The sequence below is a fragment of the Ochlerotatus camptorhynchus genome, unplaced genomic scaffold (assembly GCF_037179485.1).
Source record: "Ochlerotatus camptorhynchus isolate MF236.1 unplaced genomic scaffold, CSIRO-AGI_Acam_v1.1 ptg000313l, whole genome shotgun sequence".
In the NCBI taxonomy this organism is placed as follows: domain Eukaryota; kingdom Metazoa; phylum Arthropoda; class Insecta; order Diptera; family Culicidae; genus Ochlerotatus; species Ochlerotatus camptorhynchus.
In genome coordinates this window covers 949,268-968,029 of record NW_027040801.1, presented here as the reverse complement: position 1 = coordinate 968,029, position 18,762 = coordinate 949,268, and the positions used below count along the sequence as shown (strand labels likewise).

At 41.8% G+C, this 18,762-nt stretch overlaps 1 protein-coding gene across 4 annotated transcripts in view; it reads right to left on the bottom strand.

Moving 5' to 3' along the window:
- Trf2 (TATA box binding protein-related factor 2) overlaps positions 1–18,762 on the bottom strand; it is a 99,248-nt gene that overhangs the window by 11,013 nt on the left and 69,473 nt on the right. For 2 of the 4 annotated variants that reach the window (XR_010518229.1, XR_010518230.1), the window contains exons 2-3: positions 6,614–8,240; positions 6,295–6,547 (exon numbers count right to left, since the gene is read on the bottom strand). Coding sequence is in view for 2 of the 4 variants with exons in the window: in XM_065229321.1 (XP_065085393.1) it covers positions 6,295–6,547; positions 6,614–7,681 (1,321 nt within the window). In the remaining 2 variants the exon portion in view is untranslated. The remainder of the gene's footprint in view (positions 1–6,294; positions 6,548–6,613; positions 8,241–18,762) is intronic. The other 2 variants (XM_065229321.1, XM_065229322.1) reach the window with 2 other exon arrangements.

Sequence of the window (18,762 nt, the reverse complement as noted above, 5' to 3'; positions counted from 1 at the left end):
GGTTTTAATAACAAAGCCTACACTGAACGAAATCATCCTCCTGTTGTAGAATGAATTCGCATTCAGTTGACTACAGTTTATATGTTTCCAAATTTTGAATGACAAAACCATTTGGATGAATTTCTGCACAAGAACGTGTGTATTACTTTCGACTGACGAATGAATATTAACATATGTTTCATATGTGAACCATTTACAGAGCATATGCTAGGAATAATGGATAGTTTTCAGCTCAAAACAGAAAGAATTTCTTTTGCAAATGCACCATTACTAAAATCATTCGATATATGGCATATAATCGCTCGCAGTCTGACTTTCTAACATTCGAAAGAAACATTTCGGATTTCGGACATAAACTATAACACCATTAGTTTTGTTCAAGCAAATAATTCCGAAGATAAGTTACTCTCAAAATCAAAAAACATGGTGTGAACATTTACTTTTTGAAGTTTTTTTTTATTATGTTGCTTTAGGATCAATGTAATGGACTGATCTTCAGAGAAGCAAAATCCGTGAATTTAAGAGTAGTCAACAACCTCTAGAATAAAAAATAACGATGACCATCATTCAGCACAATATTTAGCCATGCCACCCCTGCTATAATGTCATCCGGCTCAGAAAGTCCATTTGTTTTTGTTTTGCAAATAAATATAAATATAAATATTTGAAATGAATCTTACCTTTCGAGATCAATAATCATTCGAGAGACATATGAACAGTATTCTACACTATTATTTTTTTTTTCGTTTGATTTACGTCTACGTAGGCTTTCAAAAATTAAACTAAAATCATCCAACAATAAGATGACAAGCATCCGAATTGGTTTGCTATGAATCGAATGACGATCATCTCAATATCATCTGATAAGTGGTATTGGGCTTGGGTAAGCGAATAATCATTCAATCCAAGGATGACGTTTAGGTTCAGTGTAATTAAAAGAAATCAGGCAGCAAGTTAACAAAAAACCACGATTCCAAATCCAGAAAGTTCTAATGGTCTACTGAGATAGTAATTACTGCACAGAACCCAGCGGTCCAGAAGTCACTAAGTGGAAGCTATCGATCCAAATCCATGAATTCCAGAGTAGCATTTGGATTTTCTGGTGTAATGTTTCTACAGAAGCTCGAGGAAATTGTAGAGGAATTATATAAGCGTCAAATCTCGATAGTTTCAAGGTTATCTTCAGAGATTTCCAGGGGACTTGGGAGGCTTCTATTAGGCGTTTCAGTATAAAGTGTAGAAGAAAGAAAGCGTGTTAAACATACATCATACATCGCTACTCAAACTGGAACATACAAATAGGTTGTATCTTTCTCAGCACTGTATTTAAGTAATATATCAATAACTAAAAAGTTTCCTAGGAAACTTCGAAAGGTCGAAATACACACGGTCGGAACCACTCAAAATTGATTTAAGTCAACCCAATTTCGTCCAAAAGCGGATTTACTCAAAAGTGAGATGAATTTACCGGGCAAAAGTCGTGGAAAACCAGGAAACACTTCACGAATGTGAGGAAAATCCATGAAAATTTTACTCAGTCTAGAAGTATACTAAAAGATTGAGTGAAACACCTCTATCGATTTTCCTCATATTCAAGAAGTTTTTCCTGGTAAATCCAGAAACATTCAATTCACTTTTGACGAAATTGGGTCGACCTAACTCAATTTTGAGTCGGTTTGATCAACCGTGCATATCCAGAGGAAGCTCAAGGCAACCGAGTCGAGGCACCAGCAAGGAAAGCCTAGAGAAAACTGAAGGAACTTCCAAAGGAAGTTGGAAGAAACTGCTAGAGGTAGTGGAAATAGATTTCCCGTCAAAGGGATTTTCCCGAGGAAGTAGGAAGAGACTTTCAGGACAAATTAAAAGAAAATTCCGGGGTAAATTAAATGATCCTTTCCAAAGAAGTCGGAAAAAGCTGCGGAGCAAGATGAAAGAAAATTCCGAGGGGAGTCTGAAGACACTTTTGGAGGAAGTTCAGGAGAAACTTTCCGAAGAGGCCGGAAGGGAAATCAGGAGAAAGTTTTAGGAGATCGGAAGAAACTTCCTGGTAAGCCGCCGAAAGGAAACTTCCGGGAGTAAACTGGAATAACTTCCAGAGGAAGTCTGGAACAACTTCTCGGGGTAAACCTGAAACAACTTCATGGAGAAATCTGGAAAAACTTCCCAGGGGAAGTCTGGAACAACTTCCCAGGGGAAGTCTGGAACAACTTTCCGGGGGAAGTCTGAAACAACTTTCGAGGGAAGTCTGAAACAAGTTCCTGAGGAAGTTTTAAACAACTTCCGAGGGAAGACTAAAGCAAGTTCCTGAGGAAGTCAGAAACAACTTTCGAGGGAAGTCTGAAACAACTTTCGAGGGAAGTCTAGAAAAATTTGCGATGGAAGTCTGAAACAACTTCCGGGGGAGGTCTGACACAAGTTCCTGAGGGAGTCTGAAACAACTTCCGGGGGAAGTCTGGAACAACTTCCGGGGGAAGTCTGGAACAACTTCCGGGGGAAGTCTGGAACAACTTTCGAGGGAAGTTTGAAACAATTTCCGAGGGACGTCTGAAATATGTTCCTGAGGGAGTCTGAAACAACTTCCAAGGGAAGTGTGAAACAACTTCAGAGGGAAGTCTGAAACAACTTTAGATGGAATTCTGAAACAACTTCCCAGGGAAGTCTCAAACAACTTCCAGGGAAGTCTATAACAACTTCCAAAGGAAGTCTGAAACAACTTCCCAGGAAAGTCTGAAACAACTTCCGATGGACGTCTGAAATAAGTTCCTGAGGGAGTCTGAAACAACTTTCAAGGGAAGTCTGGAACAACTTCCGAGGTAAGTCTGGAAAAACTTCCGATGGAAATGTGAAACAGCTTCAGAGGGAAGTCTGAAACAACTTCCGCGGAAAGTCTGGAACAACTTTCGGGGAAAGTCTAGAAAAACTTGCGATGGAAGTCTGAAACAACTTCCGGGGGAGGTCTGACACAAGTTCCTGAGGGAGTCTGAAACAACTTCCGGAGGAAGTCTGGAACAACTTTCGAGGGAAGACTGAAGCAAGTTCCTGAGGGAGTCTGAAACAACTTCCGCGGAAAGTCTGGAACAACTTCCGCGGAAAGTCTGGAACAACTTTCGGGGGAAGTCTAGAAAAACTTGCGATGGAAGTCTGAAACAACTTCCGGGGGAGGTCTGACACAAGTTCCTGAGGGAGTCTGAAACAACTTCCGGAGGAAGTCTGGAACAACTTTCGAGGAAAGTCTGAAACAACTTTCCTATGGAGTCTGAAACAAGTTTCTGAGGGAGTCTGAAAAAGCTTCCGGGGAGAGGCTGAAACAACTTCTGGGGGAAGTGTGGAACAACTTTCGCGGGAAGTCTGGAAAAACTTCTGAGGGAAATCTGAAATACCTTCAGAGGGAAGTCTGAAACAACTTCCGAGGGAAGCCTGAAACAACTTCCTGAGGAAGTCCGAAACAACTTCCGGGGGGAAGTCTGATACAAGTTTCTGAGGGAGTCTGAAACAAGTTTCTGAGGTAGTTTGAAACAAGTTTCTGCGGAAGTCTGAAACAGGTTCCGGAGGGAGTCTGAAACAACTTCCGAGGAAAGTCTGAAACAACTTCCGGGGGGAAGTCTGGAACAACTTCCCAGGGAAGTCTGAAACAACTTTCGAGGGAAGACTAAAGCAAGTTCCTGAGGGAGTCTGCAATATCTTCCGCGGAAAGTCTGAAACAAGTTTCTGAGGGAGTCTGAAACAGCATCCGGGGAGTCTGAAACAACTTCCGGCGGGAAGTTTGGAACAATTTCCGAGGGAAGTCCGAAACAACTTCCGATGGACGTCTGAAATAAGTTCCTGAGGGAGTCTGAAACCACTTCCAAGGGAAGTCTGGAACAAATTCCAAGGTAAGTCTGGAAAAACTTCCGATGGAAATGTGAAACAGCTTCAGAGGGAAGTCTGAAATAACTTCTGACTGAAGTTTGAAACAACTTCCGAGGTAAGTCCGAAGCAACTTCCCAGGGATTTTTGAAACAACTTCCGAGGGAAGATTAAAGCAAGTTCCTGAGGGAGTCTGAAACAACTTCCGCGGAAAATCTGGAACAACTTTCGGGGGAAGTCTGGAAAAACTCCCGATGGAAGTCTGGAACAACTTCTTAGGCATGTCTGAAACAAGTTTCTGAGGGAGTCTGAAACAGCTTACGGGGAGAGTCTGACACAACTTCCGGGGGAACTGTGGAAAAACTTCCGAGGGAAATCTGAAACAACATCCGCCTGAAGTTTGAAGCAACTTCCGAGGCAAGTTTGAAACAACTTTCCAGGGAAATCTGAAACAACTTCTGAGAGAAGTCTGACACAACTTCCGAGGGAAGTCTGCAAAAACTTCCTGAGGGAGTCTGAAACAACTTCCTGAGGGAGTCTGAAACAACTTCCGACTGAAGTTTGAAACCACTTTTGGGGGAGGTCTGAAACAACTTCCAGGGGAAGTCTGAAAAAGTTCATGAGGGAGTGAGTCTGAAACAACTTCCGGGGAGAAGTCTGGAACAACTTCCGAGGGGCGTCTGAAACAGCATCGGAGCGAAGTCTGGACAAACTTCCGAGGGAAGTCTGAAACAGCTTCAGAGGGAAGTCTGGAAAAACTTCCGAGGGAAGTCTGAAACAACTTCCGGGGGAAGTCTGGGACAACTTTCGGGGGAAGTCTGGCAACATCTGGGGGAAGTCTGGAACAACTTTCGGGGGAAGTCTGGAAAAACTTCCGATGGAAGTTTGAAACAACTTCTGGGGGACGTCTGAAACAAGTTCCTGAGGGAGTCTGAAACAACTTCCGGGGTAAGTCTGGAACAACCTCAGCGGGAAGTCTGAAACAAGTTGGGTATATAATAAGGGTTCTACCACAACTTTCATTTCAAAATTTGCCCGACCCAATTCTGAGAAATTCAGTCACGATAAATCAGTTGTAACTTTAGGTAAACTTTTAGCATACAAAATCTGAATAGTAAATTGTTTCAATTATGTTCGAAGTATGTTCCATTTAATACCTTTCAAATGACCTAAAGAGAAGGAAATTTTGACGTAAAATGACAGATATATGAACATAACAAATTTGCATGTTTTTTTTTTGGGTGACCCCATACTTATGATCGGGAGTTAATATGAGAAAATTTCTGGATCTTGAGACTAGACTTGAGGTTTTCACAGTCTTAATTTTTTTAGATTACGAATGCGAAAGATTTAAAATATCGAATATCAAATATGGCGTAGAGGTCCAATTTAAAAAAAAAATCATCGCTTGATCAAAATTTTAAGATATTCTGCATATAATTCTTAAGGAGCTAAGATGTTCCAGGTAATTTTGAGAAGTATTTCAAGAAAATTGTGAGGAGAATTAAAGGTAAATTCCACGGTAGCTCTGACGAGACTATTACGGGGATTGAGCTGATAATTCCAGTGACGTCTAGAGCAATTATAAGGGATGTTTCAGCAAATTTCCAAGAAATTCTGAGTAGCATTCCAGGAAGAATGTTCCAAGATAATTTCAAGAATTATTCTGAGGAAACCACATTTTAAAGATAGTTCTAAGGAAATTGTAAGAGTTTCTCTCATGGGAATTTCGAGAAGAATGTCAAGAGAACTCTCAGGGAATGTCTGATGTGAATTCTAAAGGTATTCCAAAAGTAGGAATCCCTGAAGATATTTTCTAAATAATAAGAATTGATGATTCAAGAAAATTCTCAGGTAAATTTTAATGGAATTCTGGAGGAGGATTCCGAGGTAAGTACTATGGGGATGTTTTCTACATTCTTCGACATGGTTTTCCAGGTTTAAAACTTACAAAGTACTAACGTTAGTTTTGAGTAATTGTGATCTAAACAATTAATGTCGGCTCCGCAAAGCTACAGCAAATGAGCCTGGAAAAATAAACGCATTATATAAATAAAAACTTACAAAGTTTTCCAAAATGCCGAAAATATGACACAATGTTATAGTTTTAATACAGAATTTTTTGAAATATGTCTAATGGACCGTGTAGCTATAATTAGAAATGGCATCAAAATACAATTTTTCAAAAATATTTTAGCATGTGTAAAGTCTAAGTCTTGGTAATTTTTTTTACACGGTAAATAAACCAGTGTAAAAAAAGGCCTGGTCTATGCAAAATTATACGCCCCTTTCAACATGCTCGATGTGCATTTCGATGCGATATTACAAAATATTGCCTTAAACCTTTAACACCCATACGTACTTCCATTAAATCCGATTTTATCAATGTTCGTACCCTTGATGGAAAAACCCATCGCTTCTCGACACCGTCCCCCACCCGCTACTCACCCGTCACTGTGATGCTGCCGGTGGAGAAGATCTTCAGCGTCGCCTTGGGGTTGTACAGTTTGTAGGTCACACCCGGGTGCAGCTCCGGCTCGTAGCTGGCGTCCTTCTTGTACCTCTCGGAGAAGTTGACGATCATGATGCCCCACGGCATACTGCACGTCCCCAGCACGTTCACGATTCGGAAATTCCTAAACCTAACATTAAAACCTAGTTTCTGAAGGCAACGCGAGTAACGCCGAGCCGCAACCTTTGCCTGCAAGCAAACCAAAACCAAACGTTAGATTGTCACGGTTGTTCGTGAAAACGGACAACTGTTTACCTGATCTTCCGAAGTAGCACCGGTGCAGGTAATTTTGCCCGAAGACCAAATGGACGCGGTCGTGTAGGGACGTCGCAGCTTCATCGTGACCATTCCGTTCTCGCGACGGAACTCCACGTTGAAACCGTTCAGTGCGATGTTGCGCAAGTTCAGATGACAGCGGACGCTGAACGAACACACCACATTGTTAATGACAATGTCGATTTCTGGTTCGGGTTCTTGCTCCTGGTCATCCTCCTTCTCGGCGGTGGCGGCGACGGTGGAGTTCACCTCCGTCTCGCCAGTGGCAGTGGCAGGTTGTTCTTCTGTCCCGTTTCCACAGTCACCGTATCCGTCGGAGGTCGCAGTGGTCCGTGCGGAATCGGTGGTATTGGCAGTCTGGCTCTCGGATACAGTCTGATGTTGATGTTGGTGATGAGAATGAAGATGCGACGACTTGGACAGCCCTGTTGCCGAGCTCTGTTGGGTCCCATTTATGTACACTAAGGAGCTGCTGGTGTTATTCGTTAGGTGTGGCAGCGGATGATGAGTTGACGAGAAGGATTGCATTGTGGCGGTACTAGTGGTGGTGGGTGATGCTGCTGCTGAACGAAATATTGCATTGACGTCGACGTAGGCATTGTTGAACTGACTCTGAAAGGAAGTGGTGGGAGTAGCAGTCGTTGTGACAATATGCGGATGACTACTGTTGCTGCCGCCGAAGATTTGCTGCGTCGACAGATGATGATTGCTCTGGAGATGACTGATGAATTGGCTGTTGAAGCTGCTCGAATTGGTCAAGCTGATCGAGCTGGAGGCAGGCAAATGTGACGACGTGAACGTCGTTTGCTGATGAATCAACGGCTGCTGGTGGATCAAGGTGGTCGTCGTCTCGTGTGGTAGCAACATCCTGCTTGCACTTCCGGGAACGGTGGCCATCGTGGCACCCGCTGCCGCCACCATCGTTGCTGTCTGGTTATCGTTGGTGCCATTTACGACCACCACGTTGTTTGTTCCATTGGTCAGATTTTTCATAAAACTCTTCTGCTGTAACAGAGTAGCCATACTACTCTGGTTACTGCAATACATAAATATTGGTGCTCTTTCGAGCGACTGATTTTTCTTTCGTTGCTTCCTCCCTCACACTCACTCTTGCGCTTTCTTCTTGTCCTTCTTCTTTCCTTTCTGGTGAATGAAGCTTTTCTTCGCTATCTTTCTTCCTTGATTTTCACCGCGATCCGCTATAGTTGCGGGCCCTCTCAGAATATACAAAAACACACACACAGGAACACAACTGATTCACAACAGAACACTGCACTGTGATTTATTTTTGCTTTTGCACACTCACTTAGTCGCTAGTTTTGTTTTTTTTTCTTCAGTAGGTTATATTTTTACCAAGTAACAACCAATAATAATAAATGGAAAAATGTGAAGGCGACTTGCTGCTGCTGCTGCTGAAGGAAATCCATAAAATTAGTGGTGGTAGATTATTCGAATTTTCCCCGTTATCTACATGTCATTTGGGAGCTCTAAAGTGTGGTGGTGGTTTGGTCGATGGATGCTGCCTGGTGTTTCTGTTGAAGATGTGCACAGAGATAAAATTTGATGATGCGGCTGCCGTTGCTCGGGCTGTCGTGTGGCTCAGAGTCTGTGGAAAAATCGAGAAAATGAAGACATGAGTTTGTTGCTGAATGAACCGAAAACACACAGAATAATAGGGACGGTTTCCCTTTGTGATGGTAAATGCTGTATGATCGAAAAATTAATAGCTGTAGAGGAATCTGGCACTTTGTTTGTACAAAACATGTGTCATCAAGTCAAATGACACTTGTTGCTGTGCATTAAGAATTTGTCTAGAGATCTTCGAATTGGAATTCAGTGATCGATTAAGACGTTTTCGGCGAGGTCAGTAGGGTTTTGACGGTATATGAAGTGAATCTCCAGGACAGGTCCAGCGTACTTCCAAGCACCCCTTTGAAATCATCGGGTAGGATTGGAACCTTGCAGGAAGTTGAATCCGTCGTCTCCCTCTCAGCAACGGGATCCACAACAGGAGGTGTAACATCTTCTTCAGCTTCCTCGGAATAGAAGGATTCATCAGATTCAGCAGGATTTTCGTTCACATCGGGCATCTCTGGTTGGTCAGCATTCATTGAATACTTGAGAGCCAAAATCCGTTGAAGAATACAGAAAGTGGTGATGGATCTTGAGATACGACGTCTTCAGAAATCCGTAGCTTCAACTGGTTGGAATGTGAACGGATAAGGTACACATTATACCTATGTGATTCCTAATCTTCTATTCGTTGTTCCCTAGTTTGAAGTGGTTAAGGGTTGTGATGCATGGTCATTATCGGTGTCATTGTTTATTTTTGTTGCTAAGGAATCCAATTGTGACTGACAAAGGAGGGCGCCTTTGGAGGGTGTTTCAACACTCCGAAAGGTATAAATAGCGCGACCTTTCAATTAGAATCGATTCCTTGCGATGAACACAAGAATGACAACTGTATCAAAACCGAATACTTCATCATTTCTCAATTGTGATGGAGCAATACGTCATGCACTAAACTAAGGACACAGGATATACCACAATAGATCAAATTACTGGTCGCAGTGGTGTTATGTCCCGAACAGAGGAATAATCAAGTCATCCAGTAGGATTGGAACCTTGCAGAAAGTTGAATCAGTCAGGAACTGGTTCCACAATAGGAGGTATAGTATCTTCTTCAGCTTCCTCCGTATAGAAGAATTCATCAGATTCAGCAGGATTTTCGTTCACATCGGGCATCTCTACCTCTGGTTGGTCAGCATTCATACCGTGTCTTGGAAGTTCAATACTTGAGAGTCCAAATCCGTCGAAGAACACAGAAAGTGGTGATGGATCTTGAGATACGACGTGTTCAGAAATCCGTAGCTTCAACTTGTTTGAATGTGAACGGATAAGGCGTTGACGTTCTTCCAGGTACACATTGTAGTTGACGAGTTATTTCGATTTACTGCCGTTTAACTGCTCCATGCTTCTTATTGTAAGCTTCATTTTGTTTTTCAGTTTTGCCGATGGGTACTGAAACAGTATCGGATGGACTTGAAGGAAAATTTGCAATGCTTCTTCCAAGGTGTCTCCTCCCGCACGAATTTTCCGCAAATTTCTCTTAAGAGTATCCAAAAAACGTTCAGCCAAGTCCATTCGATTGCGGAAGAAAAGGAACTGTTCGAATGTGGTTGATGCCAAGATGTTCGCAACATGTCCGACATCCATAACTTGTAAATTGAGTTCCGTTATAGGATAGGATGGTTTCAGGAACGCCAAAGATTGAAAACATCTGATTAAGGAGCTTCATTTTTGCTTTTGTCGTAATTGTTCGACCGTTCCAAGGTTTTGCTGGAACGGGCCATGCTTCGAGCGTTGCCTTTAGTGGGCTTTTTCCTGCAGTGGCACACGGTGAGCAACGTTTCACGAAGTCTTCCTTGTTTCTATCGATTCCGGGCCAGTAGATGAAACTGCGAACGATCGACTCGTACGATTCCTGGGTGTCCACGGTGATTGTGGTGTGATTGCTTCATGATCTGATGTCGATACTTGCTGGGCACTACCACCCTGTCGTGAAACATCATACAGTCGTTGACGAGACTGAGCGATTCACACCTCCGTGTCAGTGATTGAAGTAGGGTTGCATCGCTTGACTTGGTAGCTTCTTCAAACGATATATTATTATTATTTAGCTTTATTTAGGAGGCTTTCAGCCTTAGGCTGGTTCGCCTCCAGATCTCAAACGATATAGGTACCTTGTTTACAGCGTCTCTCAGAATGCTTGTCATGTCTTCTTCAAGGGTAACTGCAGCTACTACATATTCCTCTTCAGGTAGGATACTGCGGTCAATAAGCCTTGATAACATCTCTGCACAGCCGAAATCGTGCTGGATATTGAAGTCATAGTTCAGGAGTATCAGCGGCCGGTTTGCGGTGCGTAGTGGAATGCCCTTTTTGGATCCAAAAATCAACAGAAAATGTTTATGGTCCGTCAGCAGCGTGAAACAGCGTCCCAGTAAGTACTTGTGGAGCTTCGTAACGGCGTACACCAGAGCAAGTGCCTCCTTCTCCGGTTGACCATATCCTCTCTCCGCTGGTGTGAGTGAACGTGATGCATGTTGAATCGCCTTCAAGCTTCCGTTCGGGAACTAATGAAAAACAACCGCACCGATACCTGCGCTGGGTGCGTCCGTTGCAACAATCATCGGCAATTTCGGGACGTAATGCGTCAACAGGAGCTTGGATTGAAGAATTTTCTTCAGAGTTCCACCCCCACTTCACTCCTTTTTTCAACAGCTTGTCCAGGGGATGTCGCAGATCGTGCATGTTGCGAACAAAACGTCCATAGGAGTTCACATCTCCAAGGAATTAATGAAACTCGGAAATGTTTGTTGGTGGTGGAATCGATGCAATGGCCTTCAGCTTCTCGGGATCCGGGCGAATGCCTTCAGGCTGGACAATGTGTCCCAGATATATAATTTTTGTTAGGTAGAATTTGAATTTCTCCATCATGAAAACCATTTTCTTGCAAACGGTTGAGTAGCTTTTCGAGTGATGCGGCATGCTATTTCAAGTCCTTTTTGAATATCTGCGATCATGCTGTCTATCAAGCGTTGGAATGCTCGTGGAGCTGCCTTCATCCTCTGTGGGTGTTGATCGTAAGGAGTTTCTTGGAGTCGTCAAGCACTTCCACTAGTAGGTAGGCATGCGACAGATATGCTTCCATTGAGCTGCGCGAATATCTCTTCGGGGTTCGGTAGCGGGTAGTGATTGACTTCGAATGAACCATTTAGTCCCATAGAACAATACGCCGTTTGGTTTCCGAACTGCTACAATTGGCACTGCCCATTCTGAGAAAACTACTGGTGAGATGATTCCAAGATTCTTATTTTGCTTGAAGTTGTCTTCGACTCTCCGACGACAGCAGGCAAGATTCCGTGCTGGAAGATCCTGTGTGGACCATATTGTCACGCTCCGCATCATCTTGGATCAGGTCAATGAGTTCCAAGAGTCCCTGTACTTGGTATTCATTGACTACGAAAAAGCTTTCGACCGACTAAACCACGAAAACTTGTGGGGCGCTCTGAGACGCAAGGGAGTCCCTGATAAGATCGTCAACCTCATCGAAGCGCAGTATGAGGCTTTCTCATGCAGAGTGTTGCACAATGGAGTTTTGTCTGACCCGATTCGGGTAATCGCGAGTTTGAGGTAAGGATGTATATTATCACCGCTACTGTTCCTCATCGTAATCGACGAGATCATGGTTGGAGCTGTTGACTGTGTACCGAACCGTGGGTTGCTGTGGCAGCCTATTACTATGGAGCATCTCGACGACTTCGATTTGGCTGATGATGTTGCGTTATTAGCACAACGGCGCTCTGACATGCAGAGTAAGCTCGACGACCTTGTGGAACGCTCTTCTGAAGCAGGTCTAACCATCAACGTCAACTAGACCAAATCGTTGGATGTCAACACGGAAAACCGTTCCAATTCCAACGGTAGCTGGGCAAGCAGTGGAGAAAGTCGAAAGCTTCCAATATCTTGGCAGCCAGATAGCGTCGGACGGCAGCACCAAGAGCGACATAGGTGCACGGATTAAGAAGGCGAGGGCTGCTTTTGCCAGTTTGCAAAATTTATGGAGAGCGAATCAGATCAGTCGACGCACCAAAATCCGAATTTTTAACTTGAACGTGAAACATGGTGTGTATCAGCGGAGAACACGCAGAAGCTGCATGTGTTTATCAACCGATGCCTGCGGTACATAATTCGTGCCTGGTGGCCCCACAATTGGATCTCAAATGCCGAGCTTCATCGTTTGTGCCATCAGAAGACAGAAATTCGTGAACGGAAGTGGAGGTGGGTCGGCCACACACTACGACGGAGCGGAAACGAAATCTGAAAGCAAGCACTGGACTGGAATCCAGTAGGACATCGCAGCAGAGGCAGACCCAGAGGCTCGTCACGGCGAAGCCTGAACAGTGAAATTAAGAACGTTGACCGAAATTTGACTTGGGCACAGGTCAAGGCCAAAGGTAGCGATCGCCCAGGATGGAAATCTTTCACAAAGGCCCTTTGGATCCCTGGAGGTGCGCAGGATCGTTAAGTAGTGCGACGTTTTTTTTTGTCGAATGGTGACTTGTCCTTAGATCCAATGCGGTTACATCCACTCAATGCCCAGAAGGTTGAGATCGGGCCGAGGTGACAAAACATCTTCCTTGCTTTGCCATGCCATCGATAGCTGCCTAGCATTGGAACTCACCAGGCTTGATGGAACCTCGCTCGCGAGTTTGAAATGACCCGAGCGTAGCATTTTTCTGAGGAGTAGAATGCCTACTGCTAAATCATTCCATTGAGCTTCGAGCTTCAGAGCTTGTGAGCGAAGGGGGATAAAATGAGAGTGAGGTTTGCTGCCATTTATGTTCATGTTTTCTATCACACTCTGGGTGAACTCTGAGCTTCTTGCGTCGAACAAAAAAGTCATCCGGAGTCTCGAAAAGCGCACCTCACGTCAAATCATCCTCTCACTGAAGTTCACTCTCCCTCTCTCTCGAGGAGTTTTTGTTTACTACTTCCATATTCCTGCCGCCACTCACTCGAGGTGAGGGCTGGCTAAACTCGCAGGACAAGAGTGTTTTAAAACCTCTAGTGAGTTTGAGGAGTTTCAGCAAGCCTGGAACTCACCGATCAGACCTAGAGTTTCACCGGACGCATTTACAGCTTCTATCCATAGTAGCTTTGCTTCAGGCTTGTTGAGCATTTTCCAGGTTGATTCGGAAACCATTGTAATGTCGCTTGCGGAATCCAATTGAAGTGAAACAGCAACTCCGTTGATAACAGTCGTTACAAATTTCCTCTTTCTTGTTTGATTCGTAATTTGATTCACGACGAAAAGACTTCTGGTTTGGGCTGCAGAATTGATTTTCTTCCCCTTGAAACGCTTTTCTTTAGATGGCTTGCTGTCCGGTCCGCAGCCACAGTACCCCTCCTTATGGCCTGTTCGGTTGCAAGTCTTGCATTGATGCAGGAGAAATCTAAGGAATTTGTGAGGATAAATGCAAATTAATTCACAGGAGACTTGTAATGTGAGTAGAATTACAAGGGATTCAAAAAGAAATCTGAACTGAATTCAATGGAGAATCTTTCCGAAATGTTTCTTACTGAGAACCACAAGGTGATTCTGATGAAAATTAGATAAAAATTGAATTCGGAGGATAGTTTCAACAAAATTTTGAGGAATATTTCAATGGAATTGCGAGAAGTATTCTGAGTATATTATGGTGATATTTTTTTTAGAGAATTCAGAATAGCGTTTCAAGTGAATTTCTAGAATAATTCCAAGAGATTTTTTGCAACTGCTGAGGAGAATTGCAAGAGAATTTTCACGAGATATGTCCGTTGAATATGGAATGGACTATTCTGAGGTCTTCAGAACTACTTGAAAGTTTTGAAAATTTTCCAGAAGTTAATGAAACTGCCATGATTTTTAATTTTTTTTTGAAGTTAGAGAAACTTGCCAAACACTCACAATACTTGTCATCAATTTATTAAACTACTCTGAACTTTTTCGGACTTCCTGAAATAACCTCAATTTTGCAAATTATTCTAAAGTTAACGGAACTGCTCTGAGTTTCTCTGTTCTTTCCTGAAGTTCTCGAAACTTCTCTAAAGTGTTGCCGTTCTTATGAGGCATGTTGTGCGGCCCAGAATTAAATTTAACTGTCCTAAACACATGTTAAGGCCTCGAAAATTATGTAACATCTCTGAAGTTCTCTGAAAATCTGGGAATTTCTTAAAATTTCACCTAGTTTTGGAGCTTCTTAAACTTCTTTGAAATACTCCTGCATTTTGCTAATGTTCATGACAATTCATGCAGTTCCCGGATCTTCCATTAGGTTCCATAGACTTCTATGAAGTTCTCGAAATGTTTCAGAAGATCTCTGCATTTCTGTGCACTTTTTGAAGTTGCTCTGAAGTTTCTGGAACTTCTTTAAGCTTCCGCAATTTTGATGAAATAAAAACGAAATAATTAATATAGTTCTATGATTTTCACTGAAGTTCTCAAGATTTTTCTGAAGTTCATGGAACTATCCTTAAATTATTGACACCAATTAATAAGTTCTTCAATTGTCTATACTTTCCTGATGTTATTAAAACTGCAAAAAAAAATCTTATTTTTTTAAGTTCTCTAGAGTGCTGACGGTATTTTTTCATAAGAACTCGCAATTTTACTGAAATTATTTGAATTGCCATTTAAGTTTCCCGATTTTTCTACAGTTTTATAAACTTTATAAACGCTCACGGAACTGTGCCTTAAATTACTAGTTTTCCCTTAACTTATCTGGGCATCCTCGAAGTTGTATATGCTTACCTGAAGTTCTCTAAATTTGTTTAATGTTCCGGCAACTTCTCCGACATATATTCATAATTCCCTGACGCTTCTGCAGTTTCTCGGAATATCTCATAATCGCTCGGAACTTCTTGTAAGTCGTTGCAAATCTCCATATGTTAATGGGATTGTTCAAAAGTTATCCGATCGTCCTCGAAGTACTCGGAACTTCGCTGAATATCATGAAGCTATCTAAAAATATCTTAATTTCTTAGAAGTTCTCTAGAATCTCTTGAAGATATCGGTGCTTGCTTAAAGTTCTCTAATCAACTTAGAAGTTTTCTAATCAACTGTGCTTGAAATTTTCATGAATTAACTTAAAATATTCTCACATTTTTCGAATGTTCATATAATTTGTATTGCTCTATGAGCTGTCTTCATGTTCTCGGAGCTTCCCTGAAGCTCTAAATTCTGTTGAAGATCTCTATTCTGCTCTGAAATAAATGAAATTGTAAACACCTTTAAATTTCCCTGAAATTCTGTGAAGTTCCTGAAATAGTTTTGAAGTTTTCATATATTCTCTGAAGGTCTCGGTATCTCCCTGAAATTCTCGGAACATCTTAAGAAATCTCAATTTTTTTTCAGAATGTCCTGGAAATATCCTGAGTTTGTTATAGCTCACGCTTCTAGATCATGAAACTGCTCCAAAAGTTTGGACTAAAGTTACGGGAACTGCTCTTAAGAACCCTGAAATTCCCCCAAAGATCTATAGATCTAGCTTTTTTGAGGTACTCAGAACTTCTTAAAAGTGTCCACAATTTCTCAAGTTCTTTATATTTCTGAAGATTTCTGAAATTCTAGAAAGTTCTTAAAGGATCCTGTAGTTTTCGAAAGTTAATATAACAACTTTGAGGTTCTTAAAGCTTTCACATTTTCAGGATGTTAACTTCTCTTATGTTCCCGCAGTTTGCTTATGGAGCTTCACTGAAATTCTCAGCATTTCCTTCCATTCCTCAGAACTTCTGCAAAGTGCCTACAATAGTTATGAAGTTAATGGGACTTCACTGAAGGTCTCTAATCTTTCATAAAATTAATTACAAGCTAGAAATAAACCATTTTATTTTTTCCCTCAATTTTGACACAATTAGGTAAGTATTAAACTGCAACATTTAATGAAATTGACTGTTGTTGTTTTACCAACAAAAAAAAGGATATTTTAATAAATTAAAAAATAGCTTTCTTATTATACACCTGGAAATTACCCGTAAAATTTCTGGAAAAACCTGGAAAACGCAGGCAATTTTGTTTGGACAAATGAGTTAACACCCTGTAGATAGAGAAAAACGATTAAACGTCAAAAAGCTTTATATAAACACAACACGTTCGAATTGTTGAACAAAATGTAGGCATCGATTGGACTATCAGAAGAGTAATGATCAACCTTCGAATAATTTCACCCTTAAAAAGTTGAAAATAGTGACTCATTACAAGATAAAGTGACTTTAGTAGCTTGGTCTTAAGAAAGGAGTGTGACCACCAAACTAAAAGGTGACTCGCTACCAGCCCTGCTTTTATCTCTCAAACTAGTAGGTGACTCTTTCGCATTACTAAAGCAAGTAAAAGAACCCACTTTCTAGTGGCAAATCTTTTGGTTGCATGATCTGTATCATCCGTACGTCAGCGAATCACGTGTAACCCGCAGAAGCGATTCAATCAGTTCCCACTGAGCAGAACACGTGCCGGCATGCGACATTTCCAAGATACACGCCATTCCAACTCCGCTCACAGCGCCCTCCCTGGCCTGGACCCGTCAAATTTGCAGCCACAACGAAAAAAAAAACAACTTTTCTCCATTGATGCAAAGTGAAGCACTAGTTAGTAGCAGACGACAAAAGTTTAATTTCTTTTCCTTCGTTTGACGAAGAAGCTTTCTCCTGCTCACGTTGACTTTCCTTTCCATTGTCCTATATGGTCCGCTGCGCCAGCCAACTGGTCGTTCTTGTTATGCTCCTTGTTTCTTCCATCTTTTTTTTTTTGGAACCTGCCCCAACAAAGAAAAGTCCGTGCCGGAACACCTCTCTTGCTCACACACACAGGCGCTCGGAATCCTTGTTTCGAAAAAAGAGCATTTTATTGCTTTCATGTCCAATTGGGCTTTCTCTTCAAGGTGCTGCCTTATGTATGAAGAAGCATGATTCTTCTTCGTTTTTTTTTTTTCTACTGTCGTATTGTTGGCCTACTTCTTCGCTCCTTCTATCCGGTCCCATGGTTCGGATTAATTTATTAAATCTAGATCAGGTGTCAGACTAAAATTTGGCCCGTTTGGTCACAGAATCTGAATCTGCCCCAAATTTTCTAGGAATCTCGTTTGAACCGGTTATGTTCCGTTCTCAATTTCGCACTAACTGCATCCCAACAAGAACATTTCTGAGATAAGATCTATCTACGTTTGTCATGTGTGTGCTTCGCTTCGTTGCCGTGATAAGGTTTTAATTTTACTGCCAATACAAAACAACTGCTACGGTACGGTAGCATCCGAAATGTGACGTAAATGCTTGTCCCATCAATCGCTCATAGGAAAAAAAAAAGGGGTACGGGAAGAAGATCGTCACCACATGCGGTTGCCTTGCGGGTGCTGATTGTTTCGGTCAGGTGAATTCCGATCCGTCAGCTTCTGGTCAGTTGGCAACATCTTGAAACGTGTTCTGTTATTGATTGTAAAATGCGATGTCTCTAGCCATAGAGTATTGTTGTTGTGTTTGCCACCCATTAGGGTAGGATGGTGCAAAACGCACCGGTTAAGCAAAATCGTCAATTGGAAACTAAAATCAAGAAGAAAATGACTGAGTATGGTTCATTGCAATGTTTTCTACGAAGATCGAGTGATTTCGAGCTCCAAATCGATCATTTTAAAGATTCCAAGCTCCTGATTTATGGTTCCAAATGCAACATTGGGGCAAGAAGCACGAACATTGGGGTGAAATGCACCACTTGATAGAGACAAACCATAATCTGCAAGTAGATAATACAAAGACATGACGTATTTCAAATGATTATTCCTTTATTCTACATCATATATAAGGTCTCAATACGTCAACATATGATTTAATTATCAAGAATTATTTGTGAAAGCTCCAGAAGAAAAATGGAATAATGCATTATCCGGAAAGAGCAACTAAGGAAAAATTATCGTTAATTTTCTACAAGTGGGCATTTTACCCCCGGGGGTACATTGTGGGCTGTTTTCCCCTATATATCTGCATTAGTTGGCGTATGACAGCTTTTAATTAATAACTGTGGAAGTGCTTCAAGAATACCAAGTTGAGAACTGGCAAAAGCTCCTGTAGGAGCGTCAAATCCAGGAAGAAGAAGGCATTCTAGGAATTAAACAAATGTATTTCAGGATTATCAATAAGAAAGTTTTGACCAGGATCCGACGAACTTACAGGTTGTAGACAAAAGCAGCGTGGGAAGGAGGAAGGCAGAAAATTCGTGGAGACCAACAAAGCACGACTAGTGCTTCGATGCTATATAGGTATTCTTTCTATTGGTATGGAAATCGCTCTGATTCCTGATAGCGGTGTATAGCAGCTTCAAACTGCAAAGTTTATTAACTTTAGATTGATTATCAAAAGTGGGGTTATGAGCAGTACTTAAAAATTCAGTTCTCTTATACTAACAACCACTATTCAACTTTGATTTGAATTTCACCTCAATGTTCGGCCTGCGTGCCACTGAATAGGAAGTTATATTAATAAGTATAGTTATATTATAGTCATAGCAAACTAATTAACTAAGAAAATTACCTCATGAA